At 42.9% G+C, this 19989-nt stretch overlaps 6 protein-coding genes across 7 annotated transcripts; 4 read left to right on the top strand and 2 right to left on the bottom strand.

Annotated features, from left to right (window-relative positions):
- The first annotated feature begins 1686 nt into the window (after positions 1–1686).
- On the top strand, positions 1687–5237 carry rac1a (Rac family small GTPase 1a). The gene is made up of 6 exons (XM_052069781.1): positions 1687–2051; positions 2683–2754; positions 2848–2965; positions 3703–3765; positions 3857–4016; positions 4219–5237. The coding sequence occupies exons 1-6, from the start codon at positions 2017–2019 to the stop codon at positions 4347–4349; spliced, it is 579 nt and encodes a 192-aa protein (XP_051925741.1). The 5' UTR covers positions 1687–2016; the 3' UTR covers positions 4350–5237.
- crym (crystallin, mu) lies at positions 5228–8652 on the bottom strand. 2 transcript variants are annotated; one of them, XM_052069752.1, is made up of 8 exons: positions 8456–8652; positions 7513–7663; positions 7364–7426; positions 7193–7294; positions 6019–6202; positions 5791–5912; positions 5604–5688; positions 5228–5541 (listed from the first exon to the last, which is right to left on the bottom strand). In XM_052069752.1, exons 1-8 carry the CDS (start codon positions 8614–8616, stop codon positions 5468–5470), a joined length of 942 nt encoding a protein of 313 aa, XP_051925712.1. In that variant the 5' UTR covers positions 8617–8652; the 3' UTR covers positions 5228–5467. The 2 variants fall into 2 exon arrangements, with proteins under 2 accessions (XP_051925712.1, XP_051925711.1); XM_052069751.1 differs by having other exon boundaries at positions 5604–5912.
- Positions 8653–9234: 582 nt separating this feature from the next.
- On the bottom strand, positions 9235–10198 carry LOC127603479 (NHP2-like protein 1). The gene is made up of 3 exons (XM_052069792.1): positions 10022–10198; positions 9739–9859; positions 9235–9644 (listed from the first exon to the last, which is right to left on the bottom strand). The coding sequence occupies exons 1-3, from the start codon at positions 10022–10024 to the stop codon at positions 9382–9384; spliced, it is 387 nt and encodes a 128-aa protein (XP_051925752.1). The 5' UTR covers positions 10025–10198; the 3' UTR covers positions 9235–9381.
- A 493-nt stretch (positions 10199–10691) lies between these two features.
- LOC127603428 (cytochrome b-c1 complex subunit 2, mitochondrial) lies at positions 10692–14586 on the top strand. The gene is made up of 14 exons (XM_052069711.1): positions 10692–10827; positions 11027–11107; positions 11209–11358; positions 11547–11611; positions 11702–11758; positions 11927–12051; positions 12129–12226; positions 12313–12370; positions 12454–12549; positions 12973–13172; positions 13293–13373; positions 13469–13545; positions 13732–13885; positions 14264–14586. The coding sequence occupies exons 1-14, from the start codon at positions 10795–10797 to the stop codon at positions 14345–14347; spliced, it is 1359 nt and encodes a 452-aa protein (XP_051925671.1). The 5' UTR covers positions 10692–10794; the 3' UTR covers positions 14348–14586.
- A 471-nt stretch (positions 14587–15057) lies between these two features.
- LOC127603473 (uncharacterized protein C16orf52 homolog B-like) lies at positions 15058–17464 on the top strand. Its single transcript, XM_052069785.1, has 3 exons — positions 15058–15890; positions 16616–16828; positions 17000–17464. Exons 1-3 carry the CDS (start codon positions 15785–15787, stop codon positions 17182–17184), a joined length of 504 nt encoding a protein of 167 aa, XP_051925745.1. The 5' UTR covers positions 15058–15784; the 3' UTR covers positions 17185–17464.
- Positions 17465–18296: 832 nt separating this feature from the next.
- birc5a (baculoviral IAP repeat containing 5a) lies at positions 18297–19619 on the top strand. The gene is made up of 4 exons (XM_052069788.1): positions 18297–18604; positions 18839–18948; positions 19226–19343; positions 19444–19619. The coding sequence occupies exons 1-4, from the start codon at positions 18497–18499 to the stop codon at positions 19534–19536; spliced, it is 429 nt and encodes a 142-aa protein (XP_051925748.1). The 5' UTR covers positions 18297–18496; the 3' UTR covers positions 19537–19619.
- The last annotated feature ends 370 nt before the right edge of the window (positions 19620–19989 follow it).

Raw genomic sequence — 19989 nt, 5'->3', positions numbered from 1 at the left:
CTTGCCATGAATGGCATGCATTGTAGCTGACTACGTGTTGGAGCAGTGCGACGGCAGCCACAAACGTTTCTCAAACTGCAGTCGGGGAGAGAAATTGTTTTTCCTTCTTTACTGGTTAATTTTTGACCTATAAACTCCATTGCAGCTGCTACGAAAATATGCTCACATTATAAACTCCATTGCAGCCGCTACGAAAATATGCTCATATTTAAAAATAATCATAATAAATTGGGACGGAAGTGCTGGAAGCGAGCCCCTACAAGGCAGTACGTGTCAGCCACATTAAGATATGTCATGCACACATCTCGGCAGATGAGGATGAAGTGCCCCAGAGAGTGGCCGAGTGCTAACAGATGACAGATATAAAGGCTGAGAACGGTCATTTCCCTCCCAATGATTCAGGTCATGAAAGGCCACTCCTGTTTATTAAATCCAAAGAGAAGTAACGCAACTCTGGAGTCGACTCGTACTTTTTCTGTTTGAATCGAACTACGCTCCAAATCAAAAAAGCTTGTCGACACGCTCTTAAGGCGATTGAAAATTGATCTTCAAGCTTCATTTAAGGCAAAGAGTTGTTGACAAGCCATCTGGGAAATGTAGGCGAGTGCAATCCCCGCAGGGCGAACATTTGGAACACACACAAAGACACACAAACAAAACCAATTGTATTATAACAACATGTGATCAAAATGACCACAAATTCAACTATTTATCAAAAGCAGATACAAGCACATTTCCCAGCTTGTCTCGTGGGTGTTTTCTTTTTTTTATGCTAATTTTTGACATATCAGCATCAGGCACCATTTTAAATTTGAAAGGGGAAATTTTGATGGGCTTTTTTTTCTTTTCTTTTTTTTAAAGAAACCACCGAGCCTGAGGAAGAACAACCAACCGGAGCCAAAAAGCATGAATGACGACATGTCAAGCACCCTGGTAAAACATCCCCATCTCTCATTTCCAAACAACTCGGCATGAGACGAGCAAACAGAAGTAGAGCGAATGAAACTCGGGTTGAAGGGATTCACGAGCGATGTGGAATTAACAACATTTCTGCTCAATAAGTCTGTCGATCACCCTTTTGGGATTTTTAATCGGTTGCGATGATCAAACTCAGGCTTGTGGGGTATCTATAACTGTGGCGAGGTCACACTTCTTTGGGCATGCCGGATCTGGGGCTAACTACTGCGCCAAAGCAGCAGTCTGATCTGGGTTCAACCATCTGTTTGATGAGCTCATCGAAATGGGGGAAACTGATTGCAGGCATGTGCTGCACGTCTGTAGATTGCTCAATTGAAATGTTAACTTCAAAATGTTTTTTTTTTTCGAGTGACAGCAGACTTCCTGTAGACCCCAATACAAAAAGGACTCTTTCAACGCGGGTGGGTGTTCTTGTGTATTTTAACCCTCGAAGTCCGAGCTTTGTTAAAGGCTGTAATCGATTGTAAAATGGTGTACATTTGTCTCCAAAATGTGTGCGTTTTTTTCCCTTGTGCATTTTTTTCATCCACAAATACGTATTCCTAACTAAAGTAGCACCATTTTAAAAAGCAACAAAAAGGCTTTTTCCAACGAAGGATTCAACTACCAAACACAAATGTCCTTATTTCCTTCTGTTTTTAAAACAGAATTTGTGCCTCGCGGGTGACGTCAGAGCTCGCAGTCCCAGTTTCAAGCGGCAGGTGGCAGCATTTGTCTATCCCAGTTTGACCGGATGTGCCTTGCAGGGATTCTCCGGCTTCATCGCCCCACAAACTGCGGCTGGTTTTGCCTTTAATCTCCACTTCAGAGTTGTTTTCCCCCGTCTTCTTCCTTGGGTGTTGCCTTCCCTTTACCAACTTTCCGTGTCCGTCTTGCCTTGACGTGTAAGACACGGGAGTGTGCGAATATCTCCTTCGATAGCCAAGTATTCAAGCAAGAGGTGTTACGTTCACGACTTTACTTTTTTTTAAGGACCTGTTGAATTTCGACTGGCGTTAGCCAGATAAGCTAGCAGGGCTATCAAGGAGCGCTCTCCCGATGCAGGCCATCAAGTGTGTGGTAGTGGGTGACGGGTGAGTTCAACTTTTTGTCACATGTTTTCGGCGACTTCTAAAAACAGCGATGATGGCAGTTGAGCGCCTAAAGTGTTTTCATTTATTTATTTACGTTGACCCAGTTAGCGGCTAACATGCTGTCAATATGAGCAACAGCTGTTGATCCAGATAGCATAGCAGGCACACTTACCCTCCCAATATTAAAATCGGACACAAAATCAAATGTTGACGTATATGTAAAATGTATCAGTTGCTTGACCATTTCTCATGATAAAGTGCGCTTGGCACTTATCAAGCTACCTTTGGACGCAGGGCAAGTTGCTTGGGCTGGGCGACTAGGGCCTTAATAAAAATACATTTTTAAAAAGTCAATCAAAGACGTTGCCGTTTTTCAGTTGATTTTTTTTGGCTTTGATCTTGTACAAAAAATACACGACACTGACATTGCAGTATTCAAAACAACTTATTTCCTTCCCTTCTGGCGTTTGCTTTATGATCCTGATACCAACCGGGCTTTGAAGTATTATTATATTTCGAGGATTAGCTTGCATCAACTCCCCTAATAATGCATGGATGTCATTTCAATGTAGTGTTTAGATCTGGTTAGAGCGACTTTAATGTCCCGATGATTTTTGTTTTGTTTCCCCAGGGCCGTGGGTAAAACATGCCTGCTCATCAGTTACACTACCAATGCTTTCCCCGGAGAGTACATCCCCACCGTGTAAGCCGCACCAGAACATAGAGACTTAACAATTGTCTGTTTTTTAACACACACCTGTGACCCCCTAAATGATGTTGTTAATTTATCTATCAGATTCGACAACTATTCAGCCAATGTGATGGTGGACGGTAAACCGGTGAACCTCGGCCTCTGGGATACCGCAGGACAGGAGGACTACGACCGACTCAGGCCGCTGTCCTACCCGCAGACTGTACGTAGATTAGCTGTGCTTGCTTGTCACCTCTTCAGCTCGCCACCGACTGTTTTGAGTCATTTGCAGACCCAGACGAGACTGTGCGCACTCAGCAGTTCGGAGCCTTGTATCCATAGTACCCACACACAGTCTGGATGGCAGTTGGAGGGAGTGAAAAGACTTCTTGTTACTGCCTTTTGTCCCCGGTACAAATCTGCCTCTGTGCTTCAGAAAGTGGGAGTCAACTCTGAAGGCAACACAGTTTTTGCAGGATTACAATGCCTGGAAAAAAGTATTGACCCCATTTCTGACTTGAGTTTTTAAATCTCTTGTTTTTTTTCCTTCCTGCACATGTCACATTGAATAAATTTTAATCTCTCACTAAAATCACCCAAGAATGCTACCTTGACTTGCAGGTGACGTGACTAACCAGTTTTTCAGGATATGAGCTGTCACTTTGTCTTGAACCCGAAATGGATTGGAGAGCTGAGCTTTCAACAAGTAGCAATTTGGCAAAAAAAAAAAATAAATCAGAAAGGGGGCAAATACTTTTTCACTGCACTGTATGCGAGTATGAAAATGTTGAATTATTTTGCGTCACACTCACTGGACACATGAGGTACAATTGAATTTGATCGCTAAAATAGTAAGCGAAACGTCCTTATTACAAACATGCTGATTTTCAGTTCAATGTAATATTTTGTGGGGGAAATGCGAAAGTCTGTTTTGTCTCATGTTATTTTGTTTCCCCATAGGATGTGTTCCTGATTTGTTTCTCACTCGTTAGCCCCGCTTCTTTTGAAAACGTCCGCGCCAAGGTGAGAGTCCAGCCTCTCCTTTCACATTCCTTTCCATCTTGCATCTGTTGTTTTTGAGGCCACTCACTGACCACTCGTGTTTGCTCACCAGTGGTACCCTGAGGTGAGACACCACTGCCCCAACACCCCCATCATTCTAGTGGGCACCAAGCTCGACCTGAGGGACGACAAGGACACCATCGAGAAGCTCAAGGAGAAGAAACTCGCCCCCATTATCTACCCTCAGGGCTTGGCCATGGCAAAGGAAATAAGTCAGTGACAAATGCACATTCAAACTATTTCCACGTTGACATCTTAACTGTCTTTCATATTAATTCATGTTTCGTTTGCCTTTATTTTAGTTTAAGCCGAACCTATAAAACCAAAACGTTTATCTAATTGGATTACAGATTAATTATTTTTTTGCGTCTGCAGAGAAGTACCAAATGTTGTTTTTCTTATTTTGTCCACCAGGTGCCGTAAAGTATCTGGAGTGTTCCGCTTTGACGCAGCGCGGCCTTAAAACGGTGTTTGACGAAGCCATCCGGGCGGTCCTCTGTCCACCGCCCGTCAAGAAGAGGAGAAGGAAGTGCAGCGTTTTGTAAAAGCCGCAGCACTCGAAGCAGTCGCAGTCGAAACTCACCGAGCAAGCTTGAACAGTTTTGCCGCACTGCTTTCCTGTTGATTCCAATTTGTTTTTTAAATGTCAGTGCTCTTGTCAGATTAGTTTATCCCCCTCCCCCCCCCCAAAAAAGTCACATTTTCATTTGATCAAGAGCATCCTGGCTGCCTAAGTAAGTCAACTCTTTTCTATTCAATGTTGGGATTATGAAGTAAGTTGTGAGACCTTTTGAATACATTTTTACACTAGATAGAAATTCCTGAGGCCTTCATGACATGACAAGTCCATCAGAAGAAAATGCTAAGTTCTGCACCCCCCTAAAGCCACTTCCAGTCGGTAAAACACATTTTTAAACTGACGTCTCCTTTTATTGTTCTCTAGTGATTGAAGGACCTTTTGTTTATCGTCTGACTCAGCAACCAGTTTAAAAAAAAGTTTAACTTTTTTTTTTTCTGATGACATACACTGATGATGCATCCTTTGAATGCTTGGTCACGAGCACCGTCCGTACGTGATGCTCGGCACAGCATGAAGGTTGTCCGTATTAATTCAGTATTTTCAGGCTAACAGGTTGTTGAAAGCGCAGAGATTTTATTCGTTTAACACTAGTTGCTTTCCCAACATTAATATTTCACAAGCTTTTTTTGTTGTTTTATTGCGATCCCTCCTGTTTGCGGTGTGTCGTACGCCGTAATCGTCAGCTGTTATGCTTGAATCACCCCCCTCACCCCAAGCCCCCCAAAAATGAGCAATGGTCAAGTTCACTCCTTGTATCAGTGAAGTATCATTGTGCACACTTGGATTTACTTTTTTTTTTGCCTGATTTGGTATAATTCCATGTTTTATAAGTAAATAAAGTCATCAAAACATGTCTGTTTATTTTTATTTTGAATAATTAGCATTGACTGCAGCATGGTAATTGGTTGGTTTTCAATGCAGTGCCCTAAACTTGAGTGGCAGCAGGTTCTGGGTGTTTTGCACCTCTAGGCTAAAGTCAGTTTGGAAAGGCTCCAGCTCACCAGGGAGGCCTCCCCCCACCTCCTGAGTACCGATGATACAGGTACAGTAATGGGTGCAAAATAGAATCGGAGGTATGTGTCTTCAAGGTTGGTTGGTTGTTGATTTCCATTGGTCAAACACCAGCTTAGCACTCACTGCATCTTCAATCCCCAGCCCTGTTAAAAAAAAAAAAGTTACTTTGTTCTGGAGAAAAGAATACACACCAGGTAGTGCTCACCAAGTGATTTAAACACTGTTGTCTTCTCTCTCATTGCAGGTTTTCCTCCGCTGATAACTTCTCCCAGCTCTGCAAACACTTCTGCCTGAAAAACCAAGACGTCGCAGACAAAATTGCTATCAGAAGTGGCAGCACAAAGCCCACTTAAACTGAAGCAATGGCTTGAAGAAAAAAAAGACTGTCCGACCCTGGAGAGAATGATGTCACCAGACTCGACCATGGCTGCCTCCCTGCTGTCAACATACACCACCGCCTCTTTCATCAGAACGTCATCCATCTCTCGCCAGTCTGGCATGCAAGCACCCACCGCTGCCCGGTAACAACATTTTTATTTTTTTTTAATGGTGGTTTGGCAACTGGCAAAAAAAAAAAAAAAAAAATGTTTCCCCTACATGGCCTTATCATGGCTTCTCACCTGCCACGTGAGCTCCCGGTTTGACCCAGTGCCCCAAGAGCACCGGCTCTGAGCTCAAGGTTGCCGTCACTATAACGTCAGCTCCCATCACTGCTGTTTCGGCAGAGTCGCAAACGGTAACCGGACCATTGATGGAGCTCAGAAACCTGTCCATCCCTTCTTTCGTGTGGCCCCACACACGCACCTTTCACCAAGAATAAAGGCAAAGGTAAATATTAAAAAACACTCAACCTTGACTTGAGGCAGGGGTGTCAAACTCATTTTTGTCGTGGGCCACATTTTAGTTACCATTTCCCTTGGAGGGTCGTTATGACTGAAACCAAATTTTGGTTCACTGTTTAGCAAGCATCATGGAAGTTGACGTGTTTGATTTGCTTCCACGGGTCACATAAAATTATGTGGCGGGTGAGATCTGGCCCCCGGCCTTGAGTATGACACCTGTGACTTAAGGGTTTCTCAACTTGCACGTTTTCCAAGTCATGCACACCGCAACTGCAATGGATTAATCGTGATGCACAAATTGTAATTGTTAACTGATGTTCGTGCCAGTTCCGAGCGTACACTAATCCCTTCTTCCCTGTTCAAATACTCCCTTGGCATGTTTGTATAGCATTTGCATTCCTTTTTTCTTTTAACAAACTTAAAATAATTCAAATTTAAATCCATAACACAATGAGAAAGCGCAAGTGCAACGGAAAAGAAAAAACTGTGTTACATCCCTGTGTTTGGAGCAAGCAGATCCCGTGTTTCTCAATCGAACAAATGTCACTAATAACGATGCAGCTTGAGAGGCGATTTCAAATTTGATATGTTGAAAAACAGAGAAAACGGTATTCTTAAAAGTAACTTTTTGTTTTTGGGGATTACTTTTTTTTTTACTCTGAGATTTTTTTTCCAAGGACAAAAAAAAACCCTACTCCAAAAAACACTCAAACATCTCTTCTGAGAAACTGAAAAGGAAACAAACAAATTACTCTGATAAAAATATATATATATATATTTTAATCCGATGTAACATAATGCACAGTCTCTAGTAATGTGTTAAAAAAAATAAAAATCTGCCAATTTTAAAAGGGCTAATATCGGTCGAAATCGGATGGCTGGAATAATCGGTCTGGACCTACACCGTAGATTCTACGGTGTAGACAGTTGTGTGATAAACTATCTTTAGTACCTCTTGAAATGAAAACATCTCAGTGAAGACACTGTAGTGACTCTGGGCTTGTTTTCCTGTTCCCAAGATGGCCAGCACCTTTGCTTGGTCAGGCATCAGCAACTGCACAAACAGATTTGACATGCCAGGAGTGTCTTTGAACGCCAAACCCAAGAAGGGGGGAGCGCAAACCTGAGCGGAGATGGCCGACGCGGCGGCTGTCCTCATGCACGTGATGACGTTTCCCTCGATCACCTGTACAATTGATGATCCCAATTGGTACGGTGTGACCGTTAAACCCGTCGACGCGTAACGGTCGCAAGCACCCGAGTGCGACTCACGGCCTTCATGCTTCCGCTCTCGGGGTCCAGCAGCACCACCGTTGCTTGAACCGCAGGCAGTTTTGAACCTTTCTCACGGGCGTAGACGGCCACAAACTTTGTGCTCAAGATTCCATCGTTTTCCATGTACGCCGGCATCAAATACATGTGTCTGTGAAATGGAGACATTTTTTTTTTCACAATTGAAAATAGTTCCCCGGAGTCTCTGTCTATAATTTCACTCGTCTCACACTAACAGCAAAAGATGGCTTACAAATGAGTTGACACACAAAAAAAAATGCGCGCGATGTAATGTCACCGATTACAGTACTACTCTCCTAACCCTGTCAACCCTCTAAAGGCAGTGGGAAATTTTGTAATGCATAATTGTCAATGGTTTATATTGTTTTACTTAGTGTTTTGCTTGAAGGGACATTTTTTGCAATTTTTAGATAACTCCATGTGACGGGGGGTCACAACTGTGACTGTCCTAATCTTAATTTATCACTCCGTTACACATAGTCATTACGGTTCTGTAGATCAGGCACGTCTCCAGGATTTTTTTCTCTCTTGGGGCTAAATGAGGGATTAACTGATAAATAATATTTTTTACAAATTACTTCTATAATAACAAAAAAAAATGCTGGAGGGGCTATACTTTATTAACCTATATTTTGTTGTTCTACTTCTTCCTTTCATAACTTTGCTGCGGTGAATTGAGAATTTCTCCATTGCGAGACTAATAAAGGTTTTATCTTATTTTAGACTGTGTCGACTCAGAATTCTGACGGGGCTGTAAGCGCCCCCCCCCCCCCCTTGCCCCAGTGGAGCGCCAACCCTGCTGTAAAATAGTTCAGAATAAGGTACAAAGTACAAAATTATTTTCCGAGTACTTCATTAACCACCACGATTTATATTCTCCAGGATATACTGCATAGAGATGGAGCATGCGAACACCGTTTACCCGTTAACTTTCTGCAACGGCAAAGAAGACCTCACAGGTTGGGCCACCTCGTCCCTTCGAGAAAATTTGGCCAAAGCTTCCTTCAGACGAGGGACAAGCTCCCCATAGTGTAGCAGACGAGAGACTTGATCTTCCGAAATTATAACCGGTGGCTCAGTCATGGCTGCAGGTTAGGACGTCTGCTTGTAGACTTTGGACCGTTTGGAGCCTATCCAAAAAAGCCGGCTCTCTAAAAGGAGCCGGAATTCCCATCACTAAGTCTAAGTAGCTTAGCCTCGCGGTTGGTTCTTCGTGAGTGTTTGCAAAAAAAATAAAAAGAATTTGCATGAAATTAGTTTATTTGAAAAGGGCCACTGTGGCCAATAAAAAACATCTTCCACATCTCTAACGTGCTGGAGAAAGATCGAGGGCACATTCAAAATCATCACGCATATTTTCTTTAAAAAAGACTGGTAAATAAAAAATATTCCCCAGAAATTCCAATGGTATTTAGTTACATAAAGGAACCCCCTAGTAATTCCCATGGTATTTATTTACATCTCATTTTGTTCGTTTGTAATGCAAATGTTGCATATTTTCATGTTGACTGGTCACCTCTTTGTGTCGCTAAGTACTATTACTTTCACAGACATAAAACAGTATCTTGAGGGTAAAATAATAACTGTCCACTTTGTCGACAAAGAGGAAAGGCAAACGGTTATTTTTTTATTTTGAAAATATTTTACAGAATGAATGCATTTGATTATGACCTGCATATGGTATAACAAAACAAAAAAAACTTATTTTAAAAAAAGTTTATTATGAATCAGGCAATGCCACGACAAACATACCTAACAGAAAAAAAATTCTCACATGCTTCACCAGCTGATTATATCTTAGGTGAGAGTCGCAACATCCTTTTGTTTATGAACAGTTGAACAAAAACTTTACACGAGCAGTCTCTCGATTGCCATTTGGACTGTCTGGATTTGGGGTTTAAGCTGAGAACCCTCCTTGATGGTGACCGAGGTAGCAATGACGGGTCGCGACACCCCGCAGGCACGGCCCAGAGCCTGTTTGGAACGGACAAACACATACGGGACGTTTTTGTCCTCGCAGAGCAATGGAAGGTGGAGGATTATCTCCAATGGTTCAGCATCAGCAGCCATCACGATGAATTCTGCTATTCCTCTGTTCAGGGTCTTGGTGGCTGGAAGGGGGGCAAAAAACAGAAGCAACGTCAGCAACCATTTCAATCCGTTTCCCAAACGTCGGGGTTTCCAATAAGCTAGGAGGACACTCACCTTCGTTGGCCCCCTTCCTCAGCTGCTTGTAGTTGGAGGCTTGCTGCACCAAGTCCAGGATGGTTTTGGTGAGTGTGGCGTCGGCCAGCGGGTAGGCCTTGGGGTTCACTGGGGCTTCACTCTGCACACAAAATACACCCGATGGCATAAGGAAACAGTGAGATGAGTCAAAATGCACTAATAGTCGCCGCAATGATTTTAACGCTATTCACAGCTGTTTTAAAACCAATATTTAGCATACGCATGCTAATAGCTTGCTTGGTCCATTCTGTCAAAAACATACCATTGTGAAATGTTCTTGGTATGTCGTCCCTCTCGGCGAAATGCTTCACGGAGGAGTATTTTCCTTTTGCTGAGGATTTGGAAACAACAAAAGCTCAAATTAAATGGTTTGTTTTTCACTGCTAGGAAACGCACAAACGTCCGCTTCACGTGTAGGCTGCGGCGCGTGTGTATGTAGTAGCATTCTCGTGGAGGCCGGAAATGACATTCTTCTTTGTGTGCTTTTCCTGGTAGACCGAGGGTGCGTTTACGCCACCTACCGACCAGGAATGGAACTACGGAAGGTATGCATTGATGGATAGATGCAATACCATACAATACAATACATGTTGATTTATATAGCGCTTTCACAACAGCGGCAGCTGTAACAAAGCGCCTAACAAAACATAAAAAAAATTAATATAGGGTATATACAATTTTCATATTTGTTTAGGATAAATAAAATACAATGGATGGAGGATGGACATTTGTTTTTCTTCTGTTCACTTACATCATTGTTGTAAATATTTGCTTCACATTTTTATCCTTTGTATCTGTACGTATTTAAATAGACAGAGGTCGCCAAATCTGATGTCCACATGCACCAGTCAGCCCCATAAATTTTAACCGTGAAGTGCCGCACAAAATAAAAATACAGTAGTAAGGAAGACTGATCCACACTCCATACCAGTAGATGGCAGTAATGCATCACACCCACACCGAGAAAAAGACGACGGGCTCAGTAGGGCACTTTGACACCGCCATATTGCTTCGTCGTCCTGGCTTGAAGGGGAGATGAAGGGGATCCGAGGACTCACTCACTTATCGGTGAGTACTATTAGTTAACCAAAGCTTTGGCAATTAACTGGAACGGTCGCCGTCTGTTTTCACGCTGTTTGTGTGGTGATTAAACCCCCGAGTCTCGTCCCTATAGCGGCGAGGAAGGGGCTGTCACCCAAATATATATGAATATGTGGAGTGTTATAGCTAGTTGTCTCATTCCACCTTCCATTTCCTGTTTTTCCAGACAAGGCTTTATGCAGCGCAGGCTGCCCATAAAGTGGAGAGGGCTGCCAAACATGTTGCATTTCAGGCGCAGGATGTGCAGGTCAGTGGATGTTGATGTCGTGTTTCTTTTCCACGGAGAGGCGCTTGTATGCAGCGACCAGGGCTGGCTGCTTCATCAATCTTCATTTGTGTCCTCTCCAGGTGACCCGACTGCCCAGCGGACTTGTGATCGCCTCCCTGGAAAACTACTCGCCAGCTTCCAAGATTGGCGTGTTTGTAAAGGCCGGCTGTCGCTATGAGACGCTTGACAACCAAGGAGTTACCCACGTCCTCCGACTGGCCGCCGACCTGGTATGATGATTCACACCAACCCATGTGATAAAACATGCTAGCATATACTGATCTGACATCACACACGAGAAAAAAATATGTTGAAGTGTGTTTACTGTCTGAAGTTTGAATTAAGATCTATTTAAATTTATCCGATGTCTTCAAAAATGAGCAGTTGATGCGAAGAGTTAATGTTCACGCTCTTCCAGACGACCAAAGGAGCTTCAGCCTTCAAGATATGCCGCGGTATCGAAGCAGTAGGCGGTAAATTGAGGTGGTGGCCCTGATTAGGAAACAAACTTTTTTTGTTTTTTGGTGTTCATTGATTGATTTATTTTCCTTTTCATATTTTGTGCTGCTGCAGCGCGTCTTCATCCAGAGAGAACATGATCTACACTGTTGACTGCTTGCGAGATGACCTGTGAGTAAGCACCTAACATTTTTTTTCCTCTCCACAAAGCTCAGATTTCTGTCATCCTTTTTATTTCTTTCCGTTTCCTGACAAATCAACTCTAAATAATCAATAAAATGTTGTCTGCACATTTTTAGCTTTGTAAAACAAGTAGTTTGTCTTCATGTCCTTCAATAGCGACACGGTGATGGAGTATCTGATCAATGTGACGACGGCGCAAGAGTTCCGGCCGTGGGAGGTGTCCGATCTCACCCCAAGGGTCAAGGTTGACAAAGCCCGAGCAGGACAGAGTGCTCAGATAGGTGAGTGGGTCCACACACACACATGCACACACACACACACCAAAATAAAATATTGAGACGTCCATTTCTGGGCCCAGCTGTGGTTGAAAGTCTCCATGAAGCCGCCTACAAAAACGCTCTTTCAAACTCCCTTTACTGTCCTGACTACATGGTGGGCAATGTCCTGTCTGAACATGTGAGTATTGTTGTTCTATTTTAGTTCAGAATAGTGTCGAACTGTCATTGTTGCTCTTTTCATTTTGTTTAATTATTTTTTTTTAGTTGCATCATTTTGTCCAGAATCATTTCACAAGTGCAAGAATGGCTCTTGTCGGACTGGGTAAGGATGTCGAGTCGACAGTCTTGGAAGAATCGGAAATGAATCGAAACGAAAGGAGCTAAATGCTTCTCTGTTGTCTTCAGGTGTGGATCATACTGTTCTGAAGCAAGTAGGAGAGCAGTTCCTCAACATCCGCAGTGGCGCCGGAACGTCCGGTGGCCAAGCCCGGTATCGTGGTGGTAAGGAGCACATTTCAGCAACGTGATCTTTACAGGCGCAAATTGAGGCAGGGGTGGCCTAATCATTCAACGGCATTTGTATAAAAGTGCCAGTGCGCATGTTATTTGGGTGACTACACAAGTTCATAGTATTGACGAGCATCATGTGAAGGTTGTTTGTTCGGTTTGAAGAATGTCACGAGTGAATCCAATCGTCTATGTAACATGGGTAATGAGTGTGTACATTTTAGATGCGTGTTGTTGGTGTTATATGATCCGAGCAAGCAATGCTGCGATTGCAGTTGAAAAATGACTCGGTTAAGTGCAACACTGGTCAGATTAAAAAAAAAAAATCATAATTTGAGCGGGTTTTCAGCCAGAGCCAAATACTCCAAATCTGATTTGAATTCTTTTCATTTCACTAATATTTCTGCGCTCTCTCAGGTGAGGTCCGCCTGCCGAGCACCAGCAGCCTGGTTCACTGCGCCGTTGTGAGCGAGGCCGCGGCGTCGGGCAGCGGTGAGGCTGTGGCATTCAGTGTTCTGCAGCACCTGCTGGGAGCTGGTCCGCGCATCAAGAGGGGCTCCAATGTAACCAGCAAACTGGTGCAAGGGGTTGCCAGGGCAACTGCAGACCCCTTCGATGTGAGTAGTCTGCCTGATATGTTACACAATGTCCTTGGAATAAAACCACAGATTTTTTTTTTCCCCTCACAAATGGTCCAATTTTCGTTCTTATTTTAACATCGTTTTTTTTTTTTATAGGTAAGTGCTTACAACGCAAGCTACTCTGACTCAGGGCTGTTTGGAATCTACACCATTTCCCAAGCAGGCTCGACCTCCGCTGTGAGTATCATCGGTGCCGCACAATCTCCACCAACATGACCCCCCTCCCTCCAAAAATGAGAAGTGATTTTATGTTTTTTTTACATGCGCTGCAGGTCGTGAAGGCCGCTCTTGCCGAGGTGAAAGCTGTCGCTGACGGCGGAGTCACAGCTGCTGACCTCACTCGGGCCAAGTAAGAAACCATGAGGTTGAAAGCGGTCATCTTTCGCAATTGTGTGCCATTCCAACAACCCGGTTATTTGAAAACATCCACAGATTATTTACAAAACATTTGAGGGGGAAAAAAATCGGCCTTTAGTAACCGCTGTCCCAGAAAGAGTTGATCCCCAATTGAGTGGCTTTCATTGTCTTTATGCAGGTTGTTGCTGAAGTCTCACTCGCTGATGTCTCTGGAGACTTCGGAAGGTTTGCTGCAGGCTATGGGCACTCAGGCGCTGGCTAACGGCGCCTATAACCCCCCTGAAGAATTCGCCAAAAACATCGACAATGTCTCCTTAACGGACGTGGCCAATGTAAGACCCTCGTTTGCAGCTGGATTTGTGCTGCGGCCCCTGGAAATGTTTGTTTTGTTCGCCTTCTGATCATTGCGCTTTCTTTATATTTCCTCACTGGCCAGAACATTAGGTACACTTTCCACTGTAATGGAGTATTTCCCAACCTTTATTTAGCCAAGGCACATATTTCAGAAATGTGCAGAAAATATTTTTGGGTGTACTCGTTTTGCAGCATTTACTCTATTTTATATAAATGTTTCAAAAATATCGAGTGTGCTCAAACGGTGAAAGTGTACCTAATGAATGTAGATGTAGCTGCATTGTTTATTACAACAGTGATTTCCCTCTGCGACTGAAACACATTTGATCGATGCTCATTTTTGCATTTATTTGCAGGCTGCCAAAAAGTTTGTGTCAGGCAAAAAGACCATGGCGTCCAGCGGGAACCTCATCAAAACCCCCTTCGTCGACGAAATCTAAAACCTGCGCCATCTCCTTCCTCCTCCTCTTAGCATTATTTCACTTCAGAATTTGTTTCCTCCGCAGTAACAGAAAGACGCCATTTCGACGCTGTTGGTCTAAGTCGCTGTCATGTCCTCTGGGTCTTTATCGGTGTAAGATTTGTTTTGGCGTCTGCCAACATCATTTCCAGGTCATTTGCCTACATGCAGTATAATGTATAGCTCATATAAAAAATTGAATAAATTCTATCTGCCCGACACAGTTGTGGTTTGTAATGCTCAAGCAAGTCAGCAGGTCTTTCTATAATTTAAGGAACAAAAGCTTGCATTGGTAAGTCTAAAATCGAAATTATTAAAAAAAAAAGAGCAAATATTGATTGATTTAATGCAGTGGTTAAACCACTCCTGCGTTTGAACACCTTATGTTTTCCTGTCTTGCATATATTCCTTGTCCCATGGACAAATCGATGGGCGTGACATTGGCGGGTTTCCACATTCCCGTAACCTATTTTATTAATCAACGGGTATGTGAAGTACACAAATGCAACGTGATTAAAAACTCAAAACCACAGACCTGATTCACATATTTCATCTACGTCATCGGCTTAAGAGACACCCGGCCTCCCTTGGAGCAAAATCAAATAAAAAAAAAAATATATCAAGTACGTTTTCAAAGTCTACTTTTCAGTAGTACTGTAGTTTCAGTATTTTTACACAAGTATATACGTCTAATTAATGTGAGGACTTTTTCCCACCTTAATAGGAATTAACATTGTCGATATTATATAGTTGTGTTTTGCCAGTACATTATATTTCCTTATTTTTAAAAAATGAGATTCATCGTTTTTCGTCCCGTCATATCGAATGAGATCTAGAGGTACCTGAAGTGGCCGCGGGGCACCTCCTCACGTATGTTCTCGCGAGACTTTTTGATGACAGTCGTGAAGAAAGCAAGCTTGCTGGATATGAGTTTTTGTTTTTTGCAGCTTTTATCGCCGAAAACGAACGTCGCCTCGCTTGGACATATTCTATTCGATTTTAAAATTATTTATATTTTCTATGAAGAAGTGACGGCAAATACTGTATTTTGTTTTCGACATTTCTGTAACATGTTTCAGGGCTACTGCAGGAAAGTCAACTGCATGGATTTAATATCATTGCTGGATAATTGTTGCGGCTAACACATTCCCATTTGTGCGACTAATCCAGGCTTTTTGCTGAGGAATATCCTCGGGAAAGTTGTTGGGATGGCGGTCCGCGAAACCGGGCGGTGAGTCCCTCCTCCGAGGGCTGGCAAGCTGCTCCGGAGGAATAAAAACGATTGTTTCGGATGGAGCACTGTCACGCTGTGGGATTCAACGCCATGAACGTGATCCACACCTAACCGCGGGCACTTTGAGGTGGGATCGAGCCACAAAGATCGGACCGCCAGCACCACCCGCGTGAGTCCACGGACATGGATAAACTGACCGTCATATCAGGATGTCTGTTCCTCGCTGCAGAAATCTTCGCCATCGCCAGCATCGCGAATCCGGACTGGATCAGCACTGGAGAGTCAGCTGGTAAGACGTCACATCACGTTGCAAAACTTTCACCACTTCCACGCGAGGACAGTGTAAAGCGGACCGCTTTTGGAAAATTGACTTTTAAATGTTTGCCCAATCATCAAGTGTGAAATTGACCGACTACAACGTTCCCCCATCTCTTCGCCGATTTGTTGGGGGCTATTATATTTACTGACCTATTCACTGTTATTTTCCCAAAGCGCCCTGGTATGCCACAAAAAGGTGCCAATTCAATGAAATTTGACAATTCAGAAATATTGGCAGTATTGGAAGGCGTTCGGTAAACCGTGGTGTGAAATCACCATCCTTTGGTTGTGGCTAAATTAGTCATATCTAATTAAGGCGGGAAGTATCACGACTGCGATTGCTTCACTTTTAATGAAGTCTCTTGGGAGAGTTCCACCTTCCACCCAGAGAATTAAAACACGATGCCGTATGACTCATGATGTCATTTGTATTGGGCCAGGGGAGCTCAATGTACATAAAAGTGCAAACGGAAGCAACAACAGCAAGAAAAGAGCTGAGAGAGCATCGAACATAAAGAGCATATTTCACTTATCTTCCGCCCTTAACTAATCTAATTGTGCTAGATTTAAAAAAAAAAGATTCAACCACTCCAGCATGAGACACGATTTGAACATTACAAGGCCGACATGACAAAAATGTGTAGAAAGTGACGCACTCGTGTAATTTTGTCTTAACACTTCTTCTTCCTTATCCAGGCTCGCTGACTGTCGGTCTGGTACGACAATGCCAGACCATTCACGGCCGAGATCGGACCTGCATCCCCCCGCACATGCCTCCCGAGTGGCTCACCACCCTTTTCTTCATCATCGTGGGCGTCCTCTCGCTAACCGTCACTTGTTGCCTGCTGATCATGTCCCACTGGCGCCGTGAGGTCATCCGATACGCCCGCTGGATCGCCTTCACAGGGCGTAGGTGTCTCCTCGCTTCCTTCTTTCCTCACTTAAAATACATCCGGAATCGTGAATTATGCCTTGACTTGTGAATTTGATCCTTTCCTTGACCTTGCTAGTAACAAGCATTCCAAGCATGAATCCTTCACGTGTGAGCATTCTCACGCTCTCCTCCTTGTCTCACCTCAGTGGTCCTCTTCTGTATGGCCGCCCTCATCTTCCCCATCGGCTTCTACGTCAACGAGGTTGGAGGACAGCCGTACAAGCTGCCCAACAACACCGGGGTGGGTTCCTCTTATGTGCTCTTCGTCCTGTCCATTTTTTTCACCATCGTCGGCCTGCTCTTCGCCGGGAAAGTTTGCTTACCCGGCTGACATACTCTACACGTGGGAACTATTGGCCATTTGGAAGCTGAAGATACAAACTGTTTTTTTTTCTGGTCCTCTCGGATCCCATCCATCTGTTGGTTCAGAGAGAGTGAGGGCTTTCCCGAAGAAGCGCACGCGCGGTGGGAGGTTTGGGGGGTTTCAAAAGATGGATTGAAACAAGGGCGTCTTATTGACCATCTTCAGAAGGAAAGAGAGAACCCCCTCTCACACGGTTTACAACAACTGGTACGTTGTGTGAGCAGCACAATACAATCTAACATTTTCAGTGATGTTGATTTCACAATTTTTGGGGGGGTATTTATTATCTTGCTTTGTAATTCATTTTTTTCTTTTTTTTTAAGTAAAAAAAAAAAGGTCTAATATATTCCAGTGTATAGCTACCTTTAATGTGTAGGGATCAAATTGCCTTAAGAATGTGCATTCGTTTTGTGCTTCAGTTGAGGATTTTAGCATTGATTTTGTGTGTGTGCGTGTGTAGTTAAAAAAAATACAGTGAACTCCTGCTCTTCCGCGAATAATTGACACAGTCAAGAAGGTTTAGAATTTTGAAAAAGATGATACAATTGCAGTTTTTTTTACACTTTGACCTGCAGTCTTGGAAGCGTTAATTGCGACGATTTCAAAGAATTCATCTTAACAATGTGTGGCGTAAACCCGTACGTCACGTCCTTGGCAATTCAGAGGCAGTATAATATAGGCAGAGAGACATACACCAAGATGGTCACACCTCTTCCATAAACGGCAGTAGTAATATTCTTCACAGACGATAAATAATATATGCCTTTCTCTAAATCCGTTCCAAATAGGTGAATCTGTGAATGTCAAACCACGGATATGTGAGAGTTCGCTGTATTGCAGATATATTGCAGAATATTGCAGATTGGTCTTTTTTTTACACTGAAACACTGAAATAAACATTTTCTGTGTCACAATGGATGTGACTCAAGTGTATTTTTTCAGTAAGTTTAGCTTTAAATACGTTTAAGATGTATTGCACCTTAGGTGGCCCAAGTTGGTTTAAAATGTGTGCATGTGCATGCATACCTGTATATTGCGTAATAAATAAGAATACAAATGTCACAATGCTTGACTATTTTATTTCGCCTTTTATCAAAGTGACCACCAGGCGGCAGTAAACGCAACCCGCTTCTGTGTTTGTATATTCACGAAGAAGGAAGGCTTTTTTTCCCTCTTCCTCTTTCTCATCCAATCAAAACACACTCTCGAAAGGCGACGGGAATTTGAAAACGGTCGTGGCGAAAACCTCATTCAAAAAAAGATCCCAGATCAGCACGAAATGGAGCTGTTTGTTGAAGGTAGCCTGAAAATGTTCCTTTACGAGAATAGGCTGAAGACGTTTGAAGGATGGCCGTTCGATGAAGACTGCACTTGCACACCCGACAACGTGAGTATAAGTTGTCCAGCCGTGAGCTAACTACCTTAGCTGTTGAATCGCAACGCGATCGAATGGTAAACAGTTCGCAACCGGAAAGTAAACGACAGCAAAGCCCGTGTGTAAGTAATATCTCAATCGTTTGCTTTTTCTGTAAGCGCCGGGGAAATGTTAAAGATTTAAAGACCATATCGTCCTGCTTTTGAGTGCAATCACCTGAAAATGTTGATCGTTGCGTTTTTACAGATGGCTAAGGCCGGCTTCATCCACACGCCTTCGGATAACAGCCCCGATGTCGCCATGTGTTTTTTTTGCCTGAAAGAGTTGGAAGGCTGGGAGCCTGAGGATGACCCGGAGTAAGATGGATAGACACTTTGCTTTGATGCTCAGCTGTCTACTTTTTAACATATGTGCATTTTCTTTGGTCCATTTAATGAGCTCTGACACGGCAAAATACTTGGTCCCAATTGAAGCCTTCTCATTTTTCTACGTAATCATAATGGTTATTTCTCAATGTTTAAAAGTATCAACGTTGAGATCATAATCTACAAACACATTTCTTTTTAATCTAAAAGTACTTTTGATGTGTAAGATTGCCTCCTCAACCGCTTATTTGTCTCCCCGTATTTGCAGGAAAGAGCACAAATCCCATTCACCTTCATGCCACTTTATTGCCCTGAAGAAGAAAGTTGAAGAGCTGACCGTGGAAGAGATTTTCAAGCTGCAACTGGAGAAGCACATCTTCGAAGTTGTATGTTACTTTTGTAACACTCTAAATTATATATACTTGTTTTTATTTTAACACTATAAATGCCGTTGTATCTAATTGCCCTGTTTTCTCCCACTTGCAGGAAAAATCCTGCAATGAGGGCATCACAAAGTTTAAAGAGGCAGCCAGTGTGAAAAGAACAGAAATAATCAAGTCAGCTATGGGTGAAGAATAGCTATAACTAGTGTGTTTTGTGTATCTTTTTTTTCTTTTAGGTTACTGCACGTCTTTATTCATTAAACCTGTTTTATTGCTCAACCTCTTTGTTTATGCCGATAGTGTTTTACTACAAATTATGAATGACACTTGTTTTATCACCATTGGCATACCCCCAACAAGGTACAGTATTGTTATTCTTTTTCAATTCATGACTACATTTTACCAATAATCTATGACTTAATTAGATGGGGAAAAAAATTATAAAAGCATCACTGGCAGTATTGCTATGGCTGGACTAAGATGAAAAAAATGCTACGTTGAAAGCCCTAGTTTTAATATAATCTTTTTGAGAGCTTTCTTTTAAGGATATTTCTCAAAAATTGTGAATGGCAAGAAGGCCCAAGTTATTTTCACAGTAAAGTACTTATGTAAAGAAAAATATATATATGTTATGGGGGATTTAGGTGAG

The sequence above is a fragment of the Hippocampus zosterae genome, chromosome 7, assembly GCF_025434085.1.
Source record: "Hippocampus zosterae strain Florida chromosome 7, ASM2543408v3, whole genome shotgun sequence".
In the NCBI taxonomy this organism is placed as follows: domain Eukaryota; kingdom Metazoa; phylum Chordata; class Actinopteri; order Syngnathiformes; family Syngnathidae; genus Hippocampus; species Hippocampus zosterae.
This window is presented reverse-complemented; position numbering and strand designations above follow the sequence as displayed.

Excerpts from the sequence above, each read along its gene's own strand:
- LOC127603473 (XM_052069785.1), top strand. The coding sequence starts at position 15,785 with ATGGATAAACTGACCGTCATATCAGGATGTCTGTTCCTCGCTGCAGAA. Across the intron at positions 15,891-16,615 it reads CAGCACTGGAGAGTCAGCTG|GCTCGCTGACTGTCGGTCTG; the intron begins GTAAGACGTCAC and ends TTCCTTATCCAG. Across the intron at positions 16,829-16,999 it reads CTGGATCGCCTTCACAGGGC|TGGTCCTCTTCTGTATGGCC; the intron begins GTAGGTGTCTCC and ends GTCTCACCTCAG.
- LOC127603428 (XM_052069711.1), top strand. The coding sequence starts at position 10,795 with ATGAAGGGGATCCGAGGACTCACTCACTTATCG. Across the intron at positions 11,359-11,546 it reads TCCGACTGGCCGCCGACCTG|ACGACCAAAGGAGCTTCAGC; the intron begins GTATGATGATTC and ends ACGCTCTTCCAG. Across the intron at positions 13,173-13,292 it reads CAACTGCAGACCCCTTCGAT|GTAAGTGCTTACAACGCAAG; the intron begins GTGAGTAGTCTG and ends TTTTTTTTATAG.
- rac1a (XM_052069781.1), top strand. The coding sequence starts at position 2,017 with ATGCAGGCCATCAAGTGTGTGGTAGTGGGTGACGG. Across the intron at positions 2,052-2,682 it reads TGTGTGGTAGTGGGTGACGG|GGCCGTGGGTAAAACATGCC; the intron begins GTGAGTTCAACT and ends TTGTTTCCCCAG. Across the intron at positions 2,755-2,847 it reads GGAGAGTACATCCCCACCGT|ATTCGACAACTATTCAGCCA; the intron begins GTAAGCCGCACC and ends TTTATCTATCAG.
- LOC127603479 (XM_052069792.1), bottom strand. Across the intron at positions 9,645-9,738 it reads GAGGAAGGGGGCCAACGAAG|CCACCAAGACCCTGAACAGA; the intron begins GTGAGTGTCCTC and ends CCCCCCTTCCAG.
- crym (XM_052069751.1), bottom strand. The coding sequence starts at position 8,616 with ATGACTGAGCCACCGGTTATAATTTCGGAAGATCAAGTCTCTCGTCTG. Across the intron at positions 7,664-8,455 it reads CCGTTGCAGAAAGTTAACGG|ACACATGTATTTGATGCCGG; the intron begins GTAAACGGTGTT and ends TCCATTTCACAG. Across the intron at positions 7,427-7,512 it reads AGAGCGGAAGCATGAAGGCC|GTGATCGAGGGAAACGTCAT; the intron begins GTGAGTCGCACT and ends TCAATTGTACAG.
- birc5a (XM_052069788.1), top strand. The coding sequence starts at position 18,497 with ATGGAGCTGTTTGTTGAAGGTAGCCTGAAAATGTTCCTTTACGAGAAT. Across the intron at positions 18,949-19,225 it reads GAGCCTGAGGATGACCCGGA|GAAAGAGCACAAATCCCATT; the intron begins GTAAGATGGATA and ends CCGTATTTGCAG. Across the intron at positions 19,344-19,443 it reads AGAAGCACATCTTCGAAGTT|GAAAAATCCTGCAATGAGGG; the intron begins GTATGTTACTTT and ends TCCCACTTGCAG.